A 25,174-nucleotide genomic window follows, 5' to 3' on the forward strand; every position below is an offset into this window, starting at 1 on the left:
TGCCAGTTGTGTGTGTAATCAAACCAGGGTCTTCTGTAAAAGCAGCCAGTGTTTTTAACTGCTGAGCCAGTTCTCAAAACTAATAGAAGCACTGTCAGATATATAACTGATGGTATTAGAGACAATACAAAAATGTTGAGGTATTTAGCAGAAGAAGTTTCAAGTGATGCCAAGGTCTCTGCTGTGTTGGGCATGCTGTATGTAGCCTGAGCTGTAGATACGGAGGCTAATATTAATTTTGAAGGTATATTGGGGAATCTTTACCACAATAATGCACAAGTTTTTAAATAACTAAAAGTAAAATTTGTAAGCAGCCATACTTTTACAGTGCACAGTGATTACAGATAATGAAAATTAATTAGGATGTCTGGATTCTAGGATAGAAACCTCTAATCCCCGTTGAAAAGTAAACAACCATGCTGCCTGAATCTTCTCCACAGATGAGAAACCAACATCAACCACAAGGAGGAAATCTGACCAACCTGAAGGAATTTGTTCTTCTGGGATTCTCAGATGTTCCTCATCTCCAGTGGCTTCTGTTTGGACTGCTTATTGTCATGTATTCCTTTATCCTACTGGGCAACGGCACCATTGTGCTCATCACAAGGCTGGACTCTGCTCTTCAGACACCCATGTATTTTTTCCTTGGCAACTTTTCGTTTTTAGAGATATGTTATGTATCAATTAGTCTCCCCAGAATGGTCTCCAACCTTGGGACCCAGAGAAGAAGCATCTCTTTCATTGCCTGTGCTACACAAATGTGCTGCACTCTTATCCTGGGGGCCGCAGAGTGCTTCCTGCTGGCTGTCATGGCCTATGACCATTACGTGGCCATCTGCAAACCTCTGCACTATCCTCTACTCATGAACCAGAGACTGTGTTCTCAGCTGGTGATTGGCTCCTGGGTCAGTGGAATTCCAGCACAGATAGGGCAGACATCACAGATTTTTTCTCTTTCGTTTTGTGGTGCCAATCAAATCAACCACTTCTTCTGTGACTTGCCCCCAGTACTTCACCTGGCCTGTGGGGACATCTTTGTGAATGAGATGATGGTTTTCCTAGGTGCTCTGTTATTTGGTGTGGTTCCATTCCTGTTAATAATCTTTTCCTATAGTAAAATCATCTCTACAGTGCTGAAGTTGCCATCAGCCACCAGTCAGGCCAAAGCCTTCTCCACCTGTTCATCTCATCTTGCAGTTGTGATGTTATTTTTTGGATCAGGTATGGTTACATATTTTAGATCTAATACTAGTCATTCGGGTGGAACTGACAAAGTGCTTTCTCTTTTCTATACTGTTGTGACTCCCATGTTTAATCCCATTATATACAGTCTAAGAAACCAGGATGTCAAAACAGCATTGAGAAAATTCTTATGCAAACAATTTACTAAAATATAATATGATTTATATTGTAGATATGACTCTGTATGTGTTTATAATTAAGTTCATAGATATAGCTATCTTTAACTGTGTATCTTTTCTGTTTTTATACCAATGATAATTTCAAAATAAATTTTTTGTTATATTGAGAGAAATATATCTCTGAAAATGTATGTAGTGATGTATGTATTACCAAATTAAATACATATCATTTTCATTTTTTTACTTATTCTGAAATATCTTTACAAATAAACATTAGATACAATTAATATAACTCTATTTATTGTACCACAAATTCTGATATACTATTTTAAATCCTATATACAACTTTAAACATTCAGATGCAATGATTTTTAAAACTACTATGTAAAGTTAGTTTCAATTATGTCAGTAAGATGACCTAGTGTGTAAAATCTCTTACTTCCACAAATAATGACACGTATATTATCCCTAAAAGTCACATATGCGGAAGAGTACTCCCACTTTCAGCTTGACCTTGGTCTTCCAATCAGGTGCTGGGGTAATATATTCCCACAAATTCACACACACACACACACACACACACACACACACACACTTTAGAAATAGTTCCATGAGAATAGTACACTAAGTTTATTACGTAACTTAGTTCCAGCAGTTTCCAGTTTATGTTTTGTCCAAATGATCTGTCTTTTGGATAGAGTGGAAACTGAGGACATCCACTGTGACTATATGGACAGAAATATGTGATTACAGTGATAATAGAGTTCCTTTTATGAAATGGAATGACCTGGTTTTGCTGTCTACTTATTTAGAGTTGTAATAACTTTTTCCATGATTTTTCTTTTGATTGCATATGATATATATTATATCTGTTCTGATTAGTGTAATTTGAAGTGTATTTTATCAGATATTAAAATGACTACAGTAATATATTTCTTGTGACATTGGTACTTAAGGTTTAAATAAAAGCAAATAAAAATATAAAAATGTGTACATTGTGAATGTAGCAATGTCTTTCAAAGTATTCTTTATAACTGAAATTAAAATTTATTCACATTATCTTCCCCCTTGCTTTCCTCTCTGATATCATTGCTATTTGTGTCTTTTATTCAAATCATGACCACTATTTCTTTACTGTTGTCACAAATCATATACATTTAATTCATATACATATAAATATATATATGAACTTTTATATATTTTAAATCATATATATATATTTATATATATATAAACTTTTTCAGTGATTATAAATTTACTAGTATGATTTCAGAGTTGATTACTTGGTACTGGATAACAATGAGACTATTTCACTCAGCATTCCTTAGTTACCTCTAGTTCTTTTTCTCTGAGCCCCATGAATTTTTATCCATGATGCCTTATCTTTCATTGTTGTACTTGGAGAGGCAACCATATTTCTAAAACTCCATGGATATAGCTTCTCTAATAGTCTTAGAAGACTTTATGTTAATATTTACAACTTCATATTATACTAAAATCTAATTGTTTAGTGTTTATTCTTACTTTAAAATGGCTTTACATAGGAACGAAATAAATTCAGACACATGATAACCTAACAATCAGATTTAGGCATGCAACACTTTGTAAAATTTGTATGTGTTCTCCGAGGTCTTTGTAAATAAGCCACTACTAAACACATTTACTTTTCGATTCCAAAGTAAGGCTAAAAAAACACAATGTGCTAATGATTTTTGCTTAGAAAAAGACAATATAAATGTGTGTCCATCACCCAAATGATCAATAATGAAAAGTCTACCCCAGATGATGTAAAAAAGAATAACATATAAATCACCAATTATCTTTTGTAAAGAGGTCACAAGACACTAGTAATATGGAGTAGAAATATTAACATCAACAGGCAAATAAAACTAAGAAAAATATAATAAAAACCCATAAAGGAAAGAGCTTCTCCAGGTACTGCAGGATGAATGGAAGAAAATTGAAACTGAGAAATCCCTATGTTCTCATTGTACCTGATAAACAGAAAAAATAAGGATTTGGGGCAGAAACATGATCTGTTTTTAACAAGAATAATGTTTAAATCCTAATCTGACTGAAAAGTCCAATGATGCGCATTACAAATAGAGAGTCATGACCACAGTATTCAGAGACAACAAGTAAAGGACTTGGAATTTGATTCTGTTTGTGAAAAACTGGAAATTCATGAGTGGTCCTATTCAGGGTGAGGACTGTGAGGAAATGTTGCTTTATAAAATACTTGCCTAACCTCATTGTAACTTGCTGCAGATGGGATCTATCTATCATTAAAATTATATAACTTATATATTACTTTTAAAATAAGTGTTTATGGGTTTTAAGAATCAATGTCATCTACTTAGCTTACATAATGCTACAAAATGTGAGAAATATTATTTATTATTTCCTAAATACCACGGCTATAAGAAGTGCTTATTTGTTTAATATCCAATATTTGCTAATTGTGATTTATCTTTTCTTCTTGTCATTTCAATGCCCTGTACATTACATATTACATTGAACATTGCAGAGGATTGCCTTGCATATGAAACTCTATTTCATCTACTACATGTAACTCATAAAACAACGTTACTAAACAAATCAGTTCCTTAAAGTTTTTATGTAGGCAAACTTAACTGTCTTAAAGATTTTCCACTTTTCTTTATGTCTTTGATCTCTTAGAAATTTGGGAATGTTTCAATTGAATGTCCCATTTCATGTTTCTTCTTCTTCTAGATATTATTACTACTGCTGCTTTTGTTATTGTTATAAGTATTATTACTAACATGGGCACATTATTATCAGCTAACAGCTTTTGCTGCTTCTCCTCCACATGATGGGTATGTTATTAACACACCCACATGACTTGACTTAACACCACCTTTACTCCAGCTTCAGATGCTCAAGTGTCCTCTTCTGCCCTCCATGGCACCACATGCATGCACATGTACACATAAATAATAACTAAAAAATTTGTAAAATATGCATCTTTATCATCATCATGTAGTGGTTTGAATATAAAGTGTAATAATAGTAATTATTTCATATGCCATAAACATATTAATAATTTCAAGCTCACAATGATCCTGCCTCAACCTCCCAAGTGCTGGGTTTGTAGCCATGAACCACTACTTCTGGAACTCATAATTAGAAAATAGAAAAAAAAATAGTAAGACTACAAGAGGAATGGTTTGCTAAAATATATTTTTGTAGTTTTTGCTTGTTTTGCTTTGAATTGTTGAGCATCTTGATTCATAAGAAAAAATATTCCAACCAATTAGAATAAAGTCCTTAGGAAAGAATTTATTCCCAGAGCAGAGACAGTATGCTACTTAAACCCCACAGTGTGAAAAGTATGCTGGAAGGTGATTAATCTCTTTTTAAATAAACTCATACTTAAGCTTAGAAATAAAAAAACTTATTTATTATTATTTCTCTTCTGAAAATTTATAAAGGTAAGGGTCATGTTTCACATAATTCTATTTTGGATAGTTATCAAATTTATATTTTTATGTAATTCTTTGCATTGACTTTAAGATGATATCGCTAAGTTGGCTGAGAGCAAAATATGAACTCTTTTTAAATATGACAAGTTATGTAGCAGGAAGTATTGTCAAAGTCACTAAAGACATTATCATCTTATGAATTATCATGAATCTAATAGTAACTAATTTTTCATTTTAGTTTTAGAGTAATGATTTTCTGTTACACATTATTTAAGCTATTTTACAAATATAAGAACTAGACTTCAAAGCTGGAGAGACTGTTCTGTGATTAAGAGCACTGGCTGCTCTTCCCGAGGACCTGGGCACAATTTTGAGTACTCACATGGCAGTTTACAACTCTCTGTAACTCAGTTCCAAGAAATCTGAGACCCTTACACTTGAAATAAAATTAAATAAATTATTCAAAAAGCAAACAAAAGAACTAGAGATCATATTTCATAAAAATCTACCTGCATAAGTAAGTAATCAAAATGTTTATTGAACATAAATGTACCTGTATCTTACATTTATCAAAAGAACTCATGGTTGTCAATAATTAAGAACTGAAATAAAAGAATCTACAATTGTGAGGGGACATTGGTGTAGTTTCCATTTCAGTTTTAAAATTTTTGCTATAGAGTCATTTCTGAACCCATGTATTCAATTATACTTTTAGTTCCTATATTTGATTTTAATTCATATATTATCTCAGTCAGCATTTTATGGATTATGATTTGATATCACAATATTGACAACCAAGAAATTCATTGTTTCACAAGATATGTGAATTAAATATCTTTATTCAAAGCAAAATGTCTATACTTTTCTGTAATGCATAATAATTTTACAATTTTATTTCTTGATTATTTCTTATATGAATATAATATCATTTCCACATATCCCTCTTTAAGCTCTGTTTCTTAGCTAAAATTAGATATTTAAAGTTTTCAAACAGAAAAGTAGGAGAGCTGCTGCATCATTGGGCACACTTTGTGGACAGAAGTGCAAGGACTGATGGGGTAGTACAGTGCCAGACCAATTGTCTGACATATAGCAGGTCAGGGATTCATCTGGAAAATATCAAAGAAAAGAACAAATAAATGGTAACAATTTTTGATAGATATATGAATTTCCAATATAATTTAAAAAGGAAAATTTAATAAAGGTGAATGAAAAGGATGTCTTTTCAATTTAAAAAGTTATTTATTTATAACATTTATATTTTGTTTGAAAATTTCATGTATTTATACAACATGCGGTGATGATTTTTCTCTCCCAAATGAAATATTGATACTTCCTAATCAAACAGAAAAAGGTTTCTGTAGAAATAGAGAAAGCAAAGTATCTGCTTATGAAATTTTATATAGTATCTTAAAAAGCATATCTCTATATAGAAACACACATTTTTAGTGAAATGGTTTGAAAATGAAACTTATTTTAATGTAGAAAGCCCCTTTGTATCACCCCGACTTTCAACAATAAAACTCACTAAAACCAAAGGAGAAGACACACTTTAAACTTCTCCATTTCTTAGACTGTGATAATGGCACTTTTCATAGCAACATCTATCAAGCCCATCTGGCTCACATGATACATCCTGGTCTTCAAGAAAATGATCTAGCTGTATGAGTCTGTCAATGTCTATGTATATAGTACTATATTGTGATAATCATTAGGAAAAATTGTTAAATGCCTTCTGTAGTGATTATATATTGTAATGAATTAGAAAAGAATTTCTGAACAAATTTTATGATTTTGAAATTACAGTTTAATTCTGCTACATTTTACTAAAAGTATTTACTACTGAACAGAGTTAAACAGATGCACAGTTTGGTTGAAGTATATTTACAAGAAGGATAAGGGGTAGAATCAGAGTATGCGATAATTTTTAGATGAAGAATCGCTTTGGGTTATTATTTATGAAATACTTCCAGAATTTTCTAAATGCTTTGAAATTTTATGAAGAGCTTTTGAAAAGAGAAAAATGTATGGTAAAAGAGAATTAAAGGGAAACTATATTTCTAAAGGTAAATATAGCCTAGGATAATGAATCCATGAATGCTAGCACATTAAAGCTTAAAACCTCCAGAGAGCATACAGTGGAAGAATGGAAGAAGGGAGGTAGCTGAATACGTACACCAAGGGTGAAGATGAAGGGCTTAGAACAGCATGACGTGAGATCTGACGGACGAAGTTTTGATACAATAGACATTTATTCAGAATAGAGAGATACACCCCTTAGGTACACTTTCCTGAACATGTGGGCAGATGGGAAAGCACGGGAGAACTTCTGATCCTTCAGCATCCTGAGATTGAATGACATTAACTTTTGTTATTTATTACTAAGTTCCTAGTTTAAGGACACAAACTTTAAAATCTGTATAAAATTTAGGACATTGGTTTTCAAAGTCTGAAAGGAAAGACGACATTTAATTGTTTTAAATTCCATATAATATTTGGTGGACAGTTAGACTATTTGTACTAAATTATCCTGTTTCAAAATAGCAAACCTAAAAGAGGAATAAAGTTGAAAGAGTAATATATTTTATCACTGGACCTTTTTAGAACCTTTTGAATATTTACTTATGTATTATTTATAATTTCTGAAATTAATTTCAGAATAATTATAAAACAAAATATTTGGCAGAGATGTCAATAGTAAGAAAGAATCATACCCATGGGAGATATAACTTTTCTGAACAGAAATGGAGGAGTAGATTGAAATAAATTAAAACAATAATTTTAAAAAAATGAATCATTACTTAACAATATTAACCAAAATTCTGCACTTAAAGTATTGAGAAAACAATTAAAGCTGTGTGCATAATAATCCAAGAAAGCACAAAATGATAACACTGCAAATATACAAACAAAAGTACTGAAAATTTCTCTATATATGGTAGTTGTTTAGAAGTATACTTCCTCAGCATTTGAGAAAACATATAAGATACATGTGTATATCTTTGTATTCTTTAGAAAATTAGGAAGTTTGGAGTGTGATATATGTAGCTTATGTGCTATATAAGAAAACCAAAGGCAGTGACATGATCTGCACTTTTGAATGAGTCATCTCCAAACATGGAATATGCAGAGATGAGTGCAGAGGACAATGGCTCCACAGTCAAACAATTCATCCTTCTGGGATTCTCTGACCTCCCCAACCTCCAAGGGTTTCTCTTTGGAATGTTCTCCATAGTTTACTTAATTATCCTAATTGGAAACAGTTTCATAATTGTAATCACTAGAATTGATCCAGCACTACAGAAGCCCATGTATTTTTTTCCTGGCAAACTTTTCTTGTTTGGAAATCTGTTATGTGTCAGTCACTCTTCCTAGAATTCTGTACAACATCGATACTCAGAATAGAAACATATCCAAGCTGGCCTGTGCCACACAAACATGCTTCTTCCTAATACTGGGAGCCACTGAATGTTTCCTGCTGGCTGTGATGTCTTAGACCGCTATGTGGCCATCTGCAATCCCCTGCACTATCCCTTGGTCATGAACCCAACAAAATGCACTCAGCTGGCTGCAGGCTCCTGGCTCAGCGGTATCCCAGTTCAAATAGGACAAACTTGTCAGATATTCTCTCTTCATTTTTGCAGTTCTAACCAAATCAACCACTTCTTCTGTGACTTACCTCCAATTCTCAAGCTGGCCTGTGGAGACACTTCTATTAATGAGCTGTCTGTCTACTTAGTGGCTATCCTCTTTGCTGCCCTCCCTTTTATGTTGATCCTTGCCTCTTATACTAAAATCATTGCCACCATTCTGAGGTTGCCAACTGCCACTGGAAGGGCAAAAGCCTTCTCCACTTGTTCTTCTCATTTGCTTGTGGTGTTTTTATTTTTTGGATCCGCTACTGTTACCTACTTGAGACCGAAGTCTACTCACTCTCCAGGAACTGACAAACTGCTGTCTCTGCTCTACACCATTGTGACTCCCATGTTCAACCCCCTGATATACAACCTCAGGAACAAGGATGTGATTGCTGCATTGAGAAAACTGTTACTTAGAAAATAACAGAAAGGGTGTCTGCACTAATTTGTCTAAAGTACTTTGTTTAACTACCTGTGTTCTTGGGACACTCTCTCATAGCTATGGCTACATGGCCTTCTGTAGCCCTCTTTGCTGATGTCTAAACTATGGATCCAGTAGTGGTGGGATCTTAGGTTAGTAGAATTCTTATTTACATGGGGCAGATTTGCAGATGTTTTTTGGGTCTGTTTGTGATTCCTACTAATTCATTTTTTTTCCCATTGACATTGCCTCTCCCGCTGTTTCACTTGTTTTATATGGACATCATTGTGAATGAAATGATGGGCTTCCATGGTGCTTTATTTTTTCAATGGCAAATGTTTCCAAAATAAAAGTTTATTTGTTTATGTTGAAGGACAGTTCTATATCTACTACTAAATAACCATTATTAACTTCTAAACATTCATTGCTTTGTAACAGAACAACAATTAATCAGGCTTACTAGTCCAGTGGTTTAGAGACAATAATGCCAAAGCAGTGGGTACAGAATGATCTGAAAATTCTAATCTCCAACTACAAGCACCAAGAAGAATGCAGACAGGGAATGGCTTGGATCTTCTAGCAGAGATACTGTTATATTATCACAAATTATGTATTTCTCTTTTACAAATTAGTGTTAAGTTAGAATGTGCTATTTTAAAGCTATAACTTTGTAGCTCAATTTTCTTGTCAACATGCCACAACTACTTTCAGTCATGTGATATGTGGGGACATTGTGAGAAATGCCCTCCAATGTGGGGGTCCCTGGATATTTCTGTGGGGCATTTTCTTAATTTTTTATTGATTTACGATGCTAAAGTCTGCTGTTAGCAGTGCTACCTTAGGCAGTTGGACATGGGCTTTATATTAGTAGGTTAACAAATCATAGGAAGTAAATTATTAGTGGAAATTTCTGGCTCAAAGTCCCTGCTTAACTCCCTATCTTAATTTGTTTCTGGATGATTTGCTAGATGAGCTGTCTGTCAAATATAACTTTTCCTTGTACATGTTCATTTGAATCACTGTCATTATTACATGTACAAGAAGCAAGCACACACAGTAGACAATGGCACTGGATAAAAGATATGCACAAAACCTTCATGCACTTATCTACCTAATTTGACTTTAAATAATGTTCCTAAGTGGTCATTTTCAACATAAGAGTCCAAGGTTTCCTTTATAGTTTGTTTCTGTAGTGATGGTATTCTTAGTAAAAACCTCATACATAATAAGAAATTTATTTTGCTTATCCTTATGTCATAAAGTTCTCATTAGGCAGACTGTATAAGTACAGTGTTTGCTTGTTTAGAGTTGATTTCTTCTGTATGGTAAATGATGATATGCATAGAATAAATGTCATTAAAATATAACTATAAATAAAAACTAAAAATGAATACTGAGATTATTGGCAAGTTTTACAATGTGTATTGACAAATTATTTACTTAAAAAAATTGCTGTGGAGATATAAAATATAGAAAACTAGCAAAGAAGACTGAACCTTATATAAAAGCATTCATAACTGTGGAGGTATGAATGAAGATAAAATCATTAGCATGCATTGTGCCTATATCACTATCAATTATCTTCTTACTCTTCCTTGGTGTCACTGACACAGTGGTCCATATATGGAGCCCTACAGGCACAAGTATAAAGCACTACCACACATTAGAACACATTCACAGATACCCATGGCAATTTCTGATTCTCTCAGTATTCAGTTATTGTTGATCTTGTTCTTTTTAAGACAGGTTTTCTCTGTGTAGCAGCCCTTGCTGCCCTGAAACTTAGTCTACAGATCAGGCTGGCTTGGAACTCAGAGATCCACCTGCTTCTGCCTCCCAAGTGAAACGATTAAAGGGGTGTAAATCCACTGTTTGGCAATATTCATTTTTCTTAATAATCACAAAACTGAAAAACAAAGCAGAATGTGCTAAAAGGAATAATCTTAATTTTACTTTTCTCATTTTATTTATATATTCTTATGCTTCACTTTTAATGGAAAGACAAAAGTTTTCCTCTGTTAGAAGGTAGCAAGGGGAACGTACATATCCCCAGAGACAGAGATTATTTCCTATTTAAGCAGCACTATGTACTTCACGATACAATACAGGCTTGAAAGTGTTATGCCATTAAACACAAAGAAGTTTTTAAGCTTTAAATCCCAGGTCTACCTATAATTTTCTTTTACTAACCAATAAAGGTAAGATTCATATTTAACTTAGTTCTACAAGCATAAGCTCAACTACATTTGGCTCATATCAAATATACGTGGAATTTGTCTCCCTTTTTAAATACCACAATGGCAGAGAATTCAGCAATGTAATTTAAAAGAATTTTGTATCTAATTCTTTATATTTCAAATGTTGTTTTGCATTTTTAGCTTTCCTAACATTTTATGATACTGATCAAAGAACAAAATATAAAATATGCTTTATTATAAAAGGCAATATATCAAAATTATCGCTACAGACAGCATCTTATGTGCTCATTTATATCAGTATGTTAGTCTGTTTTATCCAATTAAAGATATTAATTATCTTTTATGAAACTTTTGTTTAGGCAGTTTATATATTTATTTATTTAATATGAATTAGTAGGAGATCATAGTTCATAAAATAATTGTACATTCTAAAATGATCAATAAGCACCATTAAAATATATCTACAAACAACTACAAAGTTTTCTAGGACTTAATAATTAAATCCTGTAAGTTAACATGAAAATATTATATCATTATTAAATTTTCATGTGTCTTTAGTGATTTCTGCTAAGAAAATCCTTTCTGAATTTCTATTATTGTACCTGCCTTTCCAGCCTTTATCTCCTTTTTTATAAATTTGATCAGAGACGTTTATACCCTGTATAACAGTAGAGTAACTGTAGGGAAGGCAATCAGTCTTTCAAAGAAGATGACAGATAAATATGCATAAAATAGTTGAATAAAACAAAAGTGTTTACATTTACAAAATACGAGGGGTTTTACTGTATTAACTGTGTTTCCTGAAAGTGTTCAAGAGTAAAACAATCACTATAATTGCAAAGATTCTAGAGAACAAGTCTTACAGGCACTGGGAAATCAGGGAATAATACGATAGCCAAGTGCTTGCCCAAAATAAGTCCAGAGCTGCAACTGCACTATAAATGAAAAACCAGCTAAGTGCTATTTGGGTAGATTAGTGTAGTTCCAACATCTTTTTCATATGTGGTTCTAAATAGTCATTACTATAATGAGAATAAAACTATGGAAAGTTTACAAATGAAAATATGTTCCCTCACCAAATCAGAAAGCAGAACAAAATTAATGAAAAGATTTTCTGTAGCTATGGAAGAAGTAAAACCCTTCCTAACTTTTTTTAATACTTTGAAAACACTAGTAGATCCTAATTTCAAAATCTATTACATCGGGACTTTTGTATTGGTACATTTTCAGTCTTCTGTGATAAAGTTTTTGAGAGACATCCAAGATGTATCTATTATCCAAGCAAATATAGCATACATAATGCTTATAAATCTATGATAAAATAATTTAAACAAACTTTTTTATTTTCTTTTTTTAGTTGTCGCTATAACTAATACAGTGAACTTAATAAAAGAAAAAAGTTTAAATAATTCATGATTTATGTTTAAAATATAGCCTCAGACTGTAGTTTTGTCCTTGGAATCATAGTTTTTTAATGCTAGGCTTTACTGGCAGTTCCCATTCATTGCATATATTCACTTACAGTATTTTCAGAATATAATATTAAATTATTATTGAAGTCTCTATATTTTGTTGAAAGTTTTTATAATTTTATTAAGGAATACTTATTTTGTGGTATTTTATATTCCATATGAAAATTAAAAGTGCAAAAAATAATTTTAAACATTTGATCATCTTAAAAGCTACTGACGTGCCTCATTTTCATTTGGCATCAATATTTTTTTTTTTTTAGTTTTTCAAGACAGGGTTTCTCTGTACCTTTGGAGAACTCACAGATATCTGCCTGCCTCTGCCTCCCGAGTGCTGGGATTAAAGGCGTGAGCCACCACCGCCCGGCTTGGCATCAATATTTTGAGTGTGAATTCTTGAATATCAGTCATTCGCATTCCTTAAATCATGGGTTGAGGTCAGTCACCTTTCTGATGCCAGTTTGTCCCTTTGTTTTTAGATAAATAAAAATATGTCAATCAGGTCAATAAATATTGAAAAGAATGTCATAATTGAGAGATCCTGTAAGAGTAAAAACCACGAATTCATGTACTTACATCTGATAACTACAGAGTCAAGGAAATCATGGAGAAAAGCATATCTGCAAGCTAAGGAAGACAAATACATTAGTCAGAGTAGAGTTTTGAAAATTAGAGGAATGGGAAGGAAAGGGAAATGTTTGGCACAGGAGTATATTAATCTCAAATAAGGCAGTGGTTTTATTGATATCATTTAGAAGAAAATTTAAAGGTTATCCATTTTCAAAAAATTCATAGATATTTTAAGAATAAAATAAAATTTAATAATTAGAGGTCTAGAGATAGAGAATAATAAAAGAACATGATGGAAAAGAACATTCCAAGGTGATCATGTCTGTTTCCACACAAATCTATTCAATGAAGTAGATTGAGTAGAACAGAGTTTCTAGACAAGGTTGGGATCTTTGGGAGGATGGGATTAACTAGAAAATGCTCAGAACGAGTTGCTGTAATGCTGCTTTCCTGCTGTAGAATTATACACAGCAGCGGAATGTACGATCTACTTAGACCTACTTCTGTACCAAAGACACTAGTGAGACTACTTCAAACTCTCAAATTCCCAGGATAAGAAAATGATCTGACAGTCTTCACTACATCTTGAGTTTCTATTTGAATGTCATGTAAATATGAAAATGTGACTAACATTTATGACTTCCAATTTCAAAAATCTTATACTGAACCAAAAACTCAAAATAGTAATAAGGGCAACACCATCTAATATTGCTGTTGCAATTAACTAATTTCAGATTAAAATGATCCAGAAATGGAACTATTGCTGAAAAATACTTTAAGTGTCTTTCAGTATATTTAGTCATATATTAAAATGGCTCTTGAAATACTGATCGTACAACAGCAGTATCAGTAGAAATTTATAATCAGAAAACATATTGATTATTAAAATAAATATAAGCAGAAACTGCATTTTCAGCTAAATGCAAAATTAACAAATCATGGCTTACCATCCGAACCCAACAAAATAACAGAACAAAAATATATTACTATTTTGTATGACTTCAAGCAAAAAAAAAACAAAAAAACAAAAAACCTAATCTTCTTTAAAACTTTGGAGCATATACAAATCATACTTATTCTTCATGGAAAGTGGTAAGTTTAGAATTGTGTGACCATTGCTTTAAAAGTGACAAAAAGAATCCATGGGCAAGGAAATATTTTGTGTTTTTCCTTAAATCATCTACATAGATGAAATACACAGAAATCAGGGAAGAGCACAACACTTCTACTGTGACACAGTTTCTCCTCCTGGGATTCTCTGACCTTCCAAACCTTCAAGGGTTTCTATTTGGCGAGTTCTCCATAATGTACTTGATTATCTTGATTGGAAACAGCTTCATAATTGTGATTACTAGAATTGATCCTGCACTACAGAAGCCCATGTATTTTTTTCTGGCAAATTTTTCTTCCCTGGAAATCTGTTATGTATCAGTAACTCTGCCGAGGATTTTGTTTAACATTGCTACTCAAGAGAGAAGCATTTCTGTGCTGAGCTGTGCCACACAAATGTGTTTCTTCCTTATTCTTGGAGCCACAGAATGCTTTCTCCTGGCTGTGATGTCCTATGACCGCTATGTGGCCATCTGCAATCCTCTGAACTATCAACTCATCATGAACCCAACAAAATGCACTCAGCTGGCGGCAGGCTCCTGGCTCAGCGGCATCCCAGTCCAAATAGGACAAACCTGTCAGATATTTTCCCTGAATTTTTGCAATTCTAATCAAATCAACCACTTCTTCTGTGACTTACCTCCCATTCTTAAACTGGCCTGTGGGGATACGTCAGTGAATGAGCTTTCTGTCTATTTAGTGGCTATGCTGTTTGTTGCTTTACCTTTTATGTTGATCCTTGCCTCTTATACCAAAATCATTGCCACTATTCTGAGATTGCCAACAGCCACAGGAAGGGCAAAAGCCTTCTCCACTTGTTCTTCTCATTTGCTTGTAGTGTTTTTATTTTTTGGATCCGCTACTGTTACCTACTTGAGACCAAAGTCCACTCATTCTCCAGGAATTGACAAACTACTCTCTCTATTCTACACCATTGTGACTCCCATGTTCAACCCCCTGATATACAGCCTCAGAAACAAGGATGTGATTGCTGCAATGAGAAAACTGTTACTTATAAAATAGAACCCAGAGCTTTGGAATAAATGTTTAATTGCTTCTTACATAATTACTTAAGAAATTGGTTAAATTTTATTCATTTCTTCAAAATACTTTATTTCTCAGAAGTGCTTTTGTCATTTTGAATAATAGTTTGATTTATATTCTGTTTTGAACTATCTTCTACATATTAATCTGTCAACATTTAACAAAATATAAAAAGAACATGGTATTTTAATGTGAATGTACAATGTAAATTATATATTCTATTGTAAAATTTTGAACATAATACATGTTTTAGAAATATGTTATAACTGAACAGAAAGATTATATACCTAATTTAATATATTATTATCCAATGTTTTGATATTTTCTCATTCAGCTTTCAACAGACTTACCAATAGTCTTTAATAACAATATGTGTTAAATGAACTGTTGTATGAATTAAATAGATATTTACTATTAGTATTCTGTGTCTAAGAGCTCTGACAACCTCTGGATATGCCACATCTTACACATGAAATAACTTTTCAATCTATTAAGAATATATAGAGAGTTCAGTAATCTCTATTATAAAAGCTATTTTTTGTTCCCATGTGCTTTTGGACAGTGCACAAAGATCTTGATAATATATTCATCACATTTAACTTCTAAAAGTTCTATCCAACTTTCTGACATTTTAATGATCATGGTTTTCAATGACGTTCACAATAAGAAACCCTGAAATCTAGTATGTGAAAAATAAAGGAGAGTAGTAAAAGGCATGTGCTAACATGGCTTACTGGGTAAAAGAACTTTCTTTGCAATATATATCCTGAGTTTCAATACCCGTCACCTAGTTAAATATATGGGAGGGTCATAGATATTCCTGTACTGTGGGGAACAGATAAGATCATGTCTGAGCCTTGTTTGTGGTCAGTCTATTTCCAATTATATAAAAGGAGAAAATAGTGTGGAGAGCTATACAGAAGGACACTAAACATTCTCCTCTAGCCTCAGTGAGAAGACAGTCATGCACTATGATAAGCATGATTCAACACTTCACATATGCAAGCACATATAAGCACATTCATTTTGGTGTGACTTCTGCCAGTCTTCTAGCTAACACGGGTCCATACATTCCAGGGTAGGAGCTTGAGGATTAAAATTATTAGGCAAAAGGAACAAAGATGGAGGAGAAATAAGAGACAGACAGGATAACATTGGGAGGGACATCCAGTATATATTGAAAGATGCCCACATTTAATATCCATTTGGTTAAATATCATGACCTCAAAGGATAGGAATAAGTAAAAAAAATGCATTAACATGATACAAGGAAATGAACAGACTGGCTGAAGAATTACAGGCTACATTCTCAGTTAAACATTCTGTTGCCAGAATAAGACAAGTAACACTCACACCCTAGACCAAAACATTCTGTAGGCAAACAAGTCCCTGCTTGGAATCCATAGTTATCTCCCTAAGAGAGTAGGAACCTAGTTGGGCTCTTAGCTTTTTGCTTAAGGTAGAAACCTGTCTATTTCCTAATGCCTGAAATACCAGGGCTGGATATTAGCCACACCTGTTGACAACAACCTTGAAGTAACAGAAGTTCCAACTCTCTGACCTTGAGTCAAGATAGAATGAATCCATACCTATGGGCCCTGTCAATGAATTCACATAGAAGTATGCACACACACACACACACACACACACACACACACACACACACGAACACACATACATACCTCAAAGTCATAATGTTTTAGGTTTTGATGTTCTGTTGTTCAATATTTACAGATATCCTGAGGTACTTAAGAGTCATTGAAAACAGGTGGGGACTTCTTAAACCCATTTATTAATATATAAACATTAGAATTTGAGAAATAAATGTCTAATTTCATCTGAAATATATTGCCTTCTGTGACATCAGTGGACAGTTCATTAAAGTTTGAAATAGATCAAATAATGAACAATGAACTAAAACTGTTTTCCTAGAATATATTGTAAACTTTTTGAAGTCTTTTTCATGAAATATGTGAGGAAAACTTTTACTTGTCAAATGGCAAACATGTGCTTGTTTATAAATCATAACACAAGCATCCTAATTAATTATCCTCCTATTTAAACTAGAAAAATAAAAGAAGTGCATCTCACAAACAGGCAAATACAAATAAGCAGGTAAACTGATTTAAGTTACCATTTTTGATTAGACAAACTTATTAAGAAATAGATTATTAGGGTAGACACCATTATTATTGAACTAACCAACAGTCTTTGGAAAAAAACTGTGACTTCACTCCTTCCTCCAATAGGATGAGACTATATCACTGAGGGTATACATGATTATATGTGATAGATACCCACAGGCAGCTCTAATGATATCTATAATTTCACTCAGAGAGACAAGTGCTTCCACCACGATTCTCACTGAGTACAGATAAAACAATACATAAAGTTCACCAAAGGCTTTGACTTTAAAGGGTCAAATATGTGAAAACCATCATAAACATAAATGATATCCAGAAACTCTGTATTAAAAACACAAATAACCTAATAAAATATATATGAGTAGATGTTTCTAGGACATTAAGATATCTGATAGACAGATGAAAAATTCTTCAATACTTATTCACTAAGGAAACCCAAATAAAAATATCATACACATTAATGTTTTCTAATGTAAAATAACTAAAATGAAAGACAATTGATGGAATTTGAGGGAAATTATTTTTTGAGTATTTGTGACAATAATATAAATTACAAAGTCTATTATATAAGGATATGTGTGAGTTTCTCAAATCATGAAAATTAGAATATCATGTTTTATCACATGTATCATTTTGCAACAAGTTATGTCTCCTACAGAAATCCAAGAAGTGTTCTGAGTAAATGCCTGAACAATTGTTTCCATGTCAGCAAAATCCATAATAGCCAAAGTGTTTCAGAAATCTAATTACCAATAGCAACTAAACAGATAGCATTATGTTGCGCCAGGTAGAATGAAACTATTACCTGGAAGAAAGTCTTCTCATTTGTGACAACATAGAAAATGTGAGGGATGTTGACTTATGTGATATAAGCAAGACATAAAATATGAAAAACCTAAGTAGAATGATGCAGAAAGTCAAACATAGGCATTGATAGTACAATGAAGGTCATAAGCAGTTGGAGTAGAGAAGTTTAGTCAAAGGGTTGGCAAGAAACACTGAAGCAGAAGACTTTATTGGCCTTCAGGATGAATTACAGAAACTAAAGATGACATCACTTTATTTTCATATAAGTAGGAAAACATCTTTTTTAATATTTATCATTAATTGAAAAATTTAGATATGAATAAATTAGCAATTGTTCAGAAATAAATGTTAGATTAGTTCATGATTTTACATCCTAAGAAGACCATAAATAACTTAACATCAATTTTTTATAGTTTAAATAATTAATAACAATTTCTTTCCTCAAAGGTTATTCAGTTGTCTAAATCATTTTGTTTTAATATCCACAGTTTGAGAATTTGTCTTACCATTTTTAAAATAATTATTTATGTTTGTTTGATTTTGCAAGATATTATATTCTCTACCTCAAAAATGTCTCTCTGTTCATTCATCTAAGGGCTTAGGAATCCCTTCACATCAGCTAACTTTTGAATGTGTACCTAAAACATTTATTCCTGGTTGGTAATACAATTTCATCCTGAGCTCGGCCACAATAGGTCCTGCATGAAGTATCATTACTAGCTCCTCCTACCTTTCTATGACTATTTTAGTGTCTTCTCAATGAGTAATGAACTTTACCAAATATCATTTGCTCTCATAGTACAATAAGAGACAATCTGATCAAGAATGATTTTCTAAGGACCATCAAAATTATTAAAAGTCACTATTTGGTGAATAGCATGTATATGTGTTGTAGAGAACTAACAAATTCATCTCCCGTGAATATATTCTTTAAAATAACTTTTATTTATTTTTTCTCAGCATATTTACACCATATTGTTTTCTCACTCATTGAAGATCCCTAAAGTTTCTAAATATTAGGAGCAATTGTCACTCTAAGGCCTGAAGTTTAGTATATATGGACTCCTTTCAAAAGGATTTTCTATTAATGCAACTTGACTTCATATAGATTCTAATTAGTCCTATTAAAGTACATCTTCTTTGTTAAAACTATCACACAGGCAACCCTGTGCATACCAGGGCACAGAACCTATTATAGTATACTGGCTGGAGACAAAATACATGCTTACAAACAGTTTACTGTCAATTACAGCTGCACATAATATTCTCATAATAGACAATATCACAGCCATACATTTTACAAAATTAGGTAATTATTATTTAGGTGACAATTTTGTATTATTTCTCACAGTGTTGCTCAATAACTGTCCATATCTAGGAAACAAACCACACCATACTTTTAATTCCAGTGGGTGCCCAATTTACATGTCAAATTGTATTAAGCATTATCTAGGAAGAAAATAAAACTTTCAAATAATCAAACACCAAAGAGGTCCTCTGGTGTGTAAATTTAGATCCATAAAGAGAATTCTCATGGGAACAGAGCTGCTTTTATTCGAGGAGAACTTTATGGTTGTCAGAAACAGACTTTCTTTACAGGAAACTCTAAAGCTTTAATGACACAAGTGTTTCCACTTGATATAAATGAGATAACGAAATCATGGTGATAAAAAGTCAAAATTAATGTCCATGAAAAGGTAAGTATTACTTATCTTATTTTGATATTCATTGTATTTCAATATGATTTATTTCAAAATTTGTGTATATTTTTAGAAATAATTTAAATTTAATGTATTTTATCAAATAAATACAATTAATATTATAATTGTTATACTAAGCACAGGTGTTGAACCATATCAGAAAAAGAGAACTTTGCACCATTGATAACTTTGATAAACATAAAGCTTATATAGGAAACTTTATTTTGAAGCAACACATTTTAACAAATTAACAACAAAAATGCATATTTCTTTTTTAGGTCTTAATCATATTTTCATAGGAAGTTTGTTAACTTATAGAATAGATTTATAAATCTGAGAAATACAAAGAATAATTGATTTTACTTATTTGATAATCATAATGAAATCATGAAAATCAGGATTTTATAAAATAAAAAAAGTATTTTAGCTTCAATGTAGTTAAAGTCTTGAAAGGAATTATAATATGTATGCCTAGCAAATGCACTCTGAAAAGTTTATGAATCTTCTGACCTTCGAATGACTGAGATTACTGTTACAACTTCTTTTAAGTCTGCATTTATTCAGACAAAAGAGACTTATAAAAGAAATACCCTAGAATCAATTTTATTACTGCAATCTTATTATAAATTAAACATTTGCTAAACAATAAATATTATTTGAGTACAGGTCACTGAGTAAATTCCACCTATTTATAGCTTAATCTCCTTGAGAGCAGAAGACACAGCCATGTCCAGAATGTAATTTAGTAACTAGATTTAGTATTGTATAACTTTAAATTGTAATGTAAGTAGGTCAGGAAATATTTGTTAGGAGTAGCCATATTAATCATTGCCACTTGAAAACATGGTATGGGAATAGTTTATTGTTCTTTTTCTCTGTATTATCAGCTTCTTATACTTGAGAATGAGAATTTCCTTTAAACAGAATCTGTTTAATTCAAAGCTGAGCTGCATAATGAGCATCAGATGGAACTGAGAACAATCAAATAAAAAATATAGATGACTGAAGAAGTGAATTATTTTCCTCTTACCTTTTTTAGGATCAGTCAAAGTTCATACCAAAGCATAAAGAAAACCACAAAAGGCCCTCATGTGGAATCCTGATAATGGAACCCTATTAAAGAGAAGTGAAAGAAAGGCAAAAGGTAAAAACAGACCCATGACTGTATCACCGTCAGACACACTTTAAAGGTTTCATTAAAATCTTATTATTGTAGGAAAATGACACTCATTTCAAAAAAAAAATATTCAAACAAAGGGAGAGATTCAAAGATTGTCTTTTTGATGAGATTGTGATTAAAATATTTGGAATAAAACAATTAAAAATGTAGAAGAATTAAATGTGGTATTTGAAAAGTAGTATAAATAATATTTGTAGAATAAAGAATGACATGTCTGTGTCAAGTGGTTTTTACTTTTTGTCTATAGTAACTTATGTGAGTCACACAATAATCCTAAGAGTTTTATAACCCTTATGTCATTGGATAGCTCAATGTATTGTGGCCAAATGTAATTATATATTGTGTAATATATGTTACACAATTGAAAAAAGTGGAATAAAATTTCAGCTACAACACATATTATATACTAATGATTCTGCTACTACAGCTTTAGTCCTAGACAATGTCCAAATCATAGTTTTGCAGAGTCAAAGACCATCTAAGATGGAATTTCCTAGAAAATGTCTTCTTTGACATTGTAAAAGTAGAAAATTAGCACCTACAATAAATGATGACCCCTTTGTGGCTGCATGAAAATATTCTCTTTGACCATACAAAAGACCTAACTCTCAAGCAAGAAGATTTGAATAAAAATTATTTTCAGCAAGCTAAATAAATAAGATCATCAATGAGGTTTAAGTAAGTAGTGTGATGAATTCCTGGAATATAATAGTTCACTAATATAAAATATCTAGATGTTTATCTAAGTAGAGAAAAATAGCAAATAGTCTCTTTGAGTTAATAAGCAATAATTTCTACTCTTACAAATAAAATTGGTCAAGGAGGGTTTTATTATTTCACCTACAAGAAACAGAAAAGCTAAAAATGAAATTAAAGTCTGGTGAAGGAAGTTTACTATGAAGAGAAATCATAAAACATTATTGAAGTTTACCAGATTTTAGGATCACTATAAATCCTTCTATAAAGTGAATTTTAAAATGTTTATCTGAATATTTTGCTTGGGGATCTTTAAAATTGTGATGGTGTACAGATCGTTTAACCAGACAGTCCATGACTTTGCTTCATGTGACTCCAGGCTCTAAACCTGGGCCCTCTACACTTCGCACCGACTTTCCTACCTTCATCCTGCTAAGATATGTGTTATAAGCATAATTAAGTGAATGATCTTCTAAAATCACTACTTACTATAATTCAAAGTTATGCTTCTTTTAACCGTGATGTGTCAAATGTTTATGGCATGATTGATACATTGCTTGTCATTATAAAGTGAAAAATGAGGTAAATATGTACAAATTAAGTCATAAAATGAAAGCAATCTTTGAAATAAATAGCAGTAATCAAACTAACTAAAAGGGAGAACATTGAAACTTTTAATTGTAGACTATTACAATAAAATGTTTGAAGAAGTAAATAAATAATAATATGTTTAAGGCATTGGTGTGTACAATTTTATATTTTTCCATATTTTTATGGATGTTAGCTTTTGTTTTCATTAGGGATATTCTGATTATGGTTTCCTGTCCCTGAAGTTTCTCCCAAAAACATACACATTCCTTTCTTTATATGATTAGAGAACAACAGACCTCTAGCACATAATAAGAAAATAAAATATGAAAAATAAAAACAAACTGGAATAGAATAAAACAAACAACCAGAAAAAAAGAGTAAAAGAAAAACATAAGAAAAACATATCATACAAACACATATATTCTCACACACAGAAATTCCACAAAACACAAAACCAGAATCCAAAATACATTTAAAGATTTGTAAGGTTTACAAAAAGAAAAAAAAAAGAAAAAGAAAAAAGAAAGAAAAAGGACAGACAAACCATTAAAAAGCAAATAACCTCCCAAAATATCACTGGGTTGGTTTTGTGTTGTCCATGCACTGTTGGGCATGAGGTTTGGTATTAAGAGTGGCTTGTGTGCCCTGAGTTCTGCATTGGAGAAAACTAATTTTTCTTTTCCAGTGGCTATCTATTGGAGATACAATGTGGTTTGAGAGGAAACAGAAAGACAATTATCACATGTACTCACTTATAAATGGTTTTATAACATAAAGCAAAAAAGCCAGGCCACAAATAATCTCAGAGAACCTAGACAACAATTCAAACCCTAAGAGAGACATACATAAAACAATTTTATTTTATATTTATAGTAAATATTTTAAAAGTTATGAAAATATCAATGATATTTTGTTTTAGAAATCTAACAAAATTCATAAGAATAGAAAACCATTTTCATTCTAATGTTTTTTAGTTCCACATTATATGTATAAATTCTTTGCTAGGTTATATACATCTCAAATCATCCAGCCTAAGCTGAAGTTACAGAGAGTTTTGAGCTGCTAACTTGGTTCAGGTAATCAAACCAGAGTAGTTATAAGGAAAAAACAGTGTTTATAACTGCTCAGCTCACACTCCAGCCCACTTCTCAGGATATATACTAATGCTATCAGAGACAATGTAAATGTATCTGTTAGTGTATTTATCAGAAATAGCTTCCAATAATGTTGAGGTCTCTGCTATGTTTAGATCATAGTTTAGTATACCCTGAATTATGGACCTAGGCAGTCTAACATTAAGTTTTAAAGAAATTTTAATATACAGCAATAATGAAAAAGTTATAATATGCTAAAACTAAAATTATGAGCAAAAGTTCCTTTACGGTAGACACTATTGATCAGATAATAAAGATCAATCTGGGTGAATTTATATTAAGATAAAAGCCTTTTTTTTCCCCCAATGGGAAAGTAAACAGCCATGTTGCCTGAATCTACTTCACAGATGAACCACCATCAAAAACCACAAGGAGAAAATCTAACCAACCTGAAGGAATTTGTTCTTCTGGGATTCTCAGATGTTCCTCATCTCCAGTGGCTTCTGTTTGGACTGCTTATTGTCATGTATTCCTTTATCCTACTGGGCAACGGCACCATTGTGCTCATCACAAGGCTGGACTCTGCTCTTCAGACACCCATGTATTTTTTCCTTGGCAACTTTTCGTTTTTAGAGATATGTTATGTATCAATTAGTCTCCCCAGAATGGTCTACAACCTTGGGACCCAGAGAAGAAGCATCTCTTTCATTGCCTGTGCTACACAAATGTGCTGCACTCTTATCCTGGGGGCTGCAGAGTGCTCCCTGCTGGCTGTCATGGCCTATGACCGTTACGTGGCCATCTGCAAACCTCTGCACTATCCTCTACTCATGAACCAGAGAGTGTGTTCTCAGCTGGTGATTGGCTCCTGGGTCAGTGGAATTCCAGCACAGATAGGGCAGACATCACAGATTTTTTTCTCTTTCATTTTGTGGTTCCAACCAAATCAACCACTTCTTCTGTGACATACCCCCAGTACTTCACCTGGCCTGTGGGGACATCTTTGTGAATGAGATGATGGTTTTCCTAGGTGCTCTGTTATTTGGTGTGGTTCCATTCCTGTTAATAATCTTTTCCTATAGTAAAATCATCTCTACAGTGCTGAAGTTGCCGTCAGCCACCAGTCAGGCCAAAGCCTTCTCCACCTGTTCATCTCATCTTGCAGTTGTGATGTTATTTTTTGGATCAGGTATGGTTACATATTTTAGATCTAATACTAGTCATTCGGGTGGAACTGACAAAGTGCTTTCTCTTTTCTATACTGTTGTGGCTCCCATGTTTAATCCCATTATATACAGTCTAAGAAACAAGGATGTCAAAATAGCATTGAGAAAATTCTTTTACAGACAATTTGCTAAAATATAATATGTGCTAATATGTATTGCAGATTTGGCTTTTATGTGTTTGTTATTAAGTTTGCTGAGATAGCTATCTTTAACTATGTATCTTGTCTGTTTCTGCACTAGTGATTAATACAAACTGAAATTTCTTTGTGATATTGAGAGACATTTATCTGTTTAAGCATATGCTAAGTTATATGTATATTTGCAAACTTAAAGTACTTCATATTAAATCAAGCAATGGTGGTGCATGCATTTAATCTCAGAATTCCTGAGGGAGAGTCAGGCAGATACCTGTGAGGAAAGGACCAGCAGCATCTACAGTCTGAGTTCTAGACATACTCCAAAGCTACACAGAGAAACCCTGT

At 32.5% G+C, this 25,174-nt stretch overlaps 2 protein-coding genes and 1 pseudogene across 3 annotated transcripts; all 3 read left to right on the forward strand.

The window, feature by feature from the left end:
• The first annotated feature begins 440 nt into the window (after positions 1-440).
• Positions 441-1,397, forward strand: LOC121445108 (olfactory receptor 10AG1-like). The gene has a single exon (XM_041647104.1). It carries the CDS (start codon positions 441-443, stop codon positions 1,395-1,397), a length of 957 nt encoding a protein of 318 aa, XP_041503038.1.
• An 11,750-nt stretch (positions 1,398-13,147) lies between these two features.
• LOC121445129 (olfactory receptor 10AG1-like) lies at positions 13,148-15,233 on the forward strand. Of its 2 annotated transcripts, none has more exons than XM_041647137.1 (2): positions 13,148-13,156; positions 14,289-15,233. In XM_041647137.1, the coding sequence occupies exon 2, from the start codon at positions 14,289-14,291 to the stop codon at positions 15,231-15,233; it is 945 nt and encodes a 314-aa protein (XP_041503071.1). In that variant the 5' UTR covers positions 13,148-13,156. The 2 variants fall into 2 exon arrangements, with proteins under 2 accessions (XP_041503071.1, XP_041503070.1); XM_041647136.1 differs by lacking the exon at positions 13,148-13,156 and adding an exon at positions 13,852-13,881 and having other exon boundaries at positions 14,340-15,233.
• An 8,640-nt stretch (positions 15,234-23,873) lies between these two features.
• Positions 23,874-24,831, forward strand: LOC121445109 (annotated as a pseudogene).
• The last annotated feature ends 343 nt before the right edge of the window (positions 24,832-25,174 follow it).

The sequence above is a fragment of the Microtus oregoni genome, unplaced genomic scaffold (assembly GCF_018167655.1).
Source record: "Microtus oregoni isolate MIOR12 unplaced genomic scaffold, Mior012 000160F_ref0000428, whole genome shotgun sequence".
In the NCBI taxonomy this organism is placed as follows: domain Eukaryota; kingdom Metazoa; phylum Chordata; class Mammalia; order Rodentia; family Cricetidae; genus Microtus; species Microtus oregoni.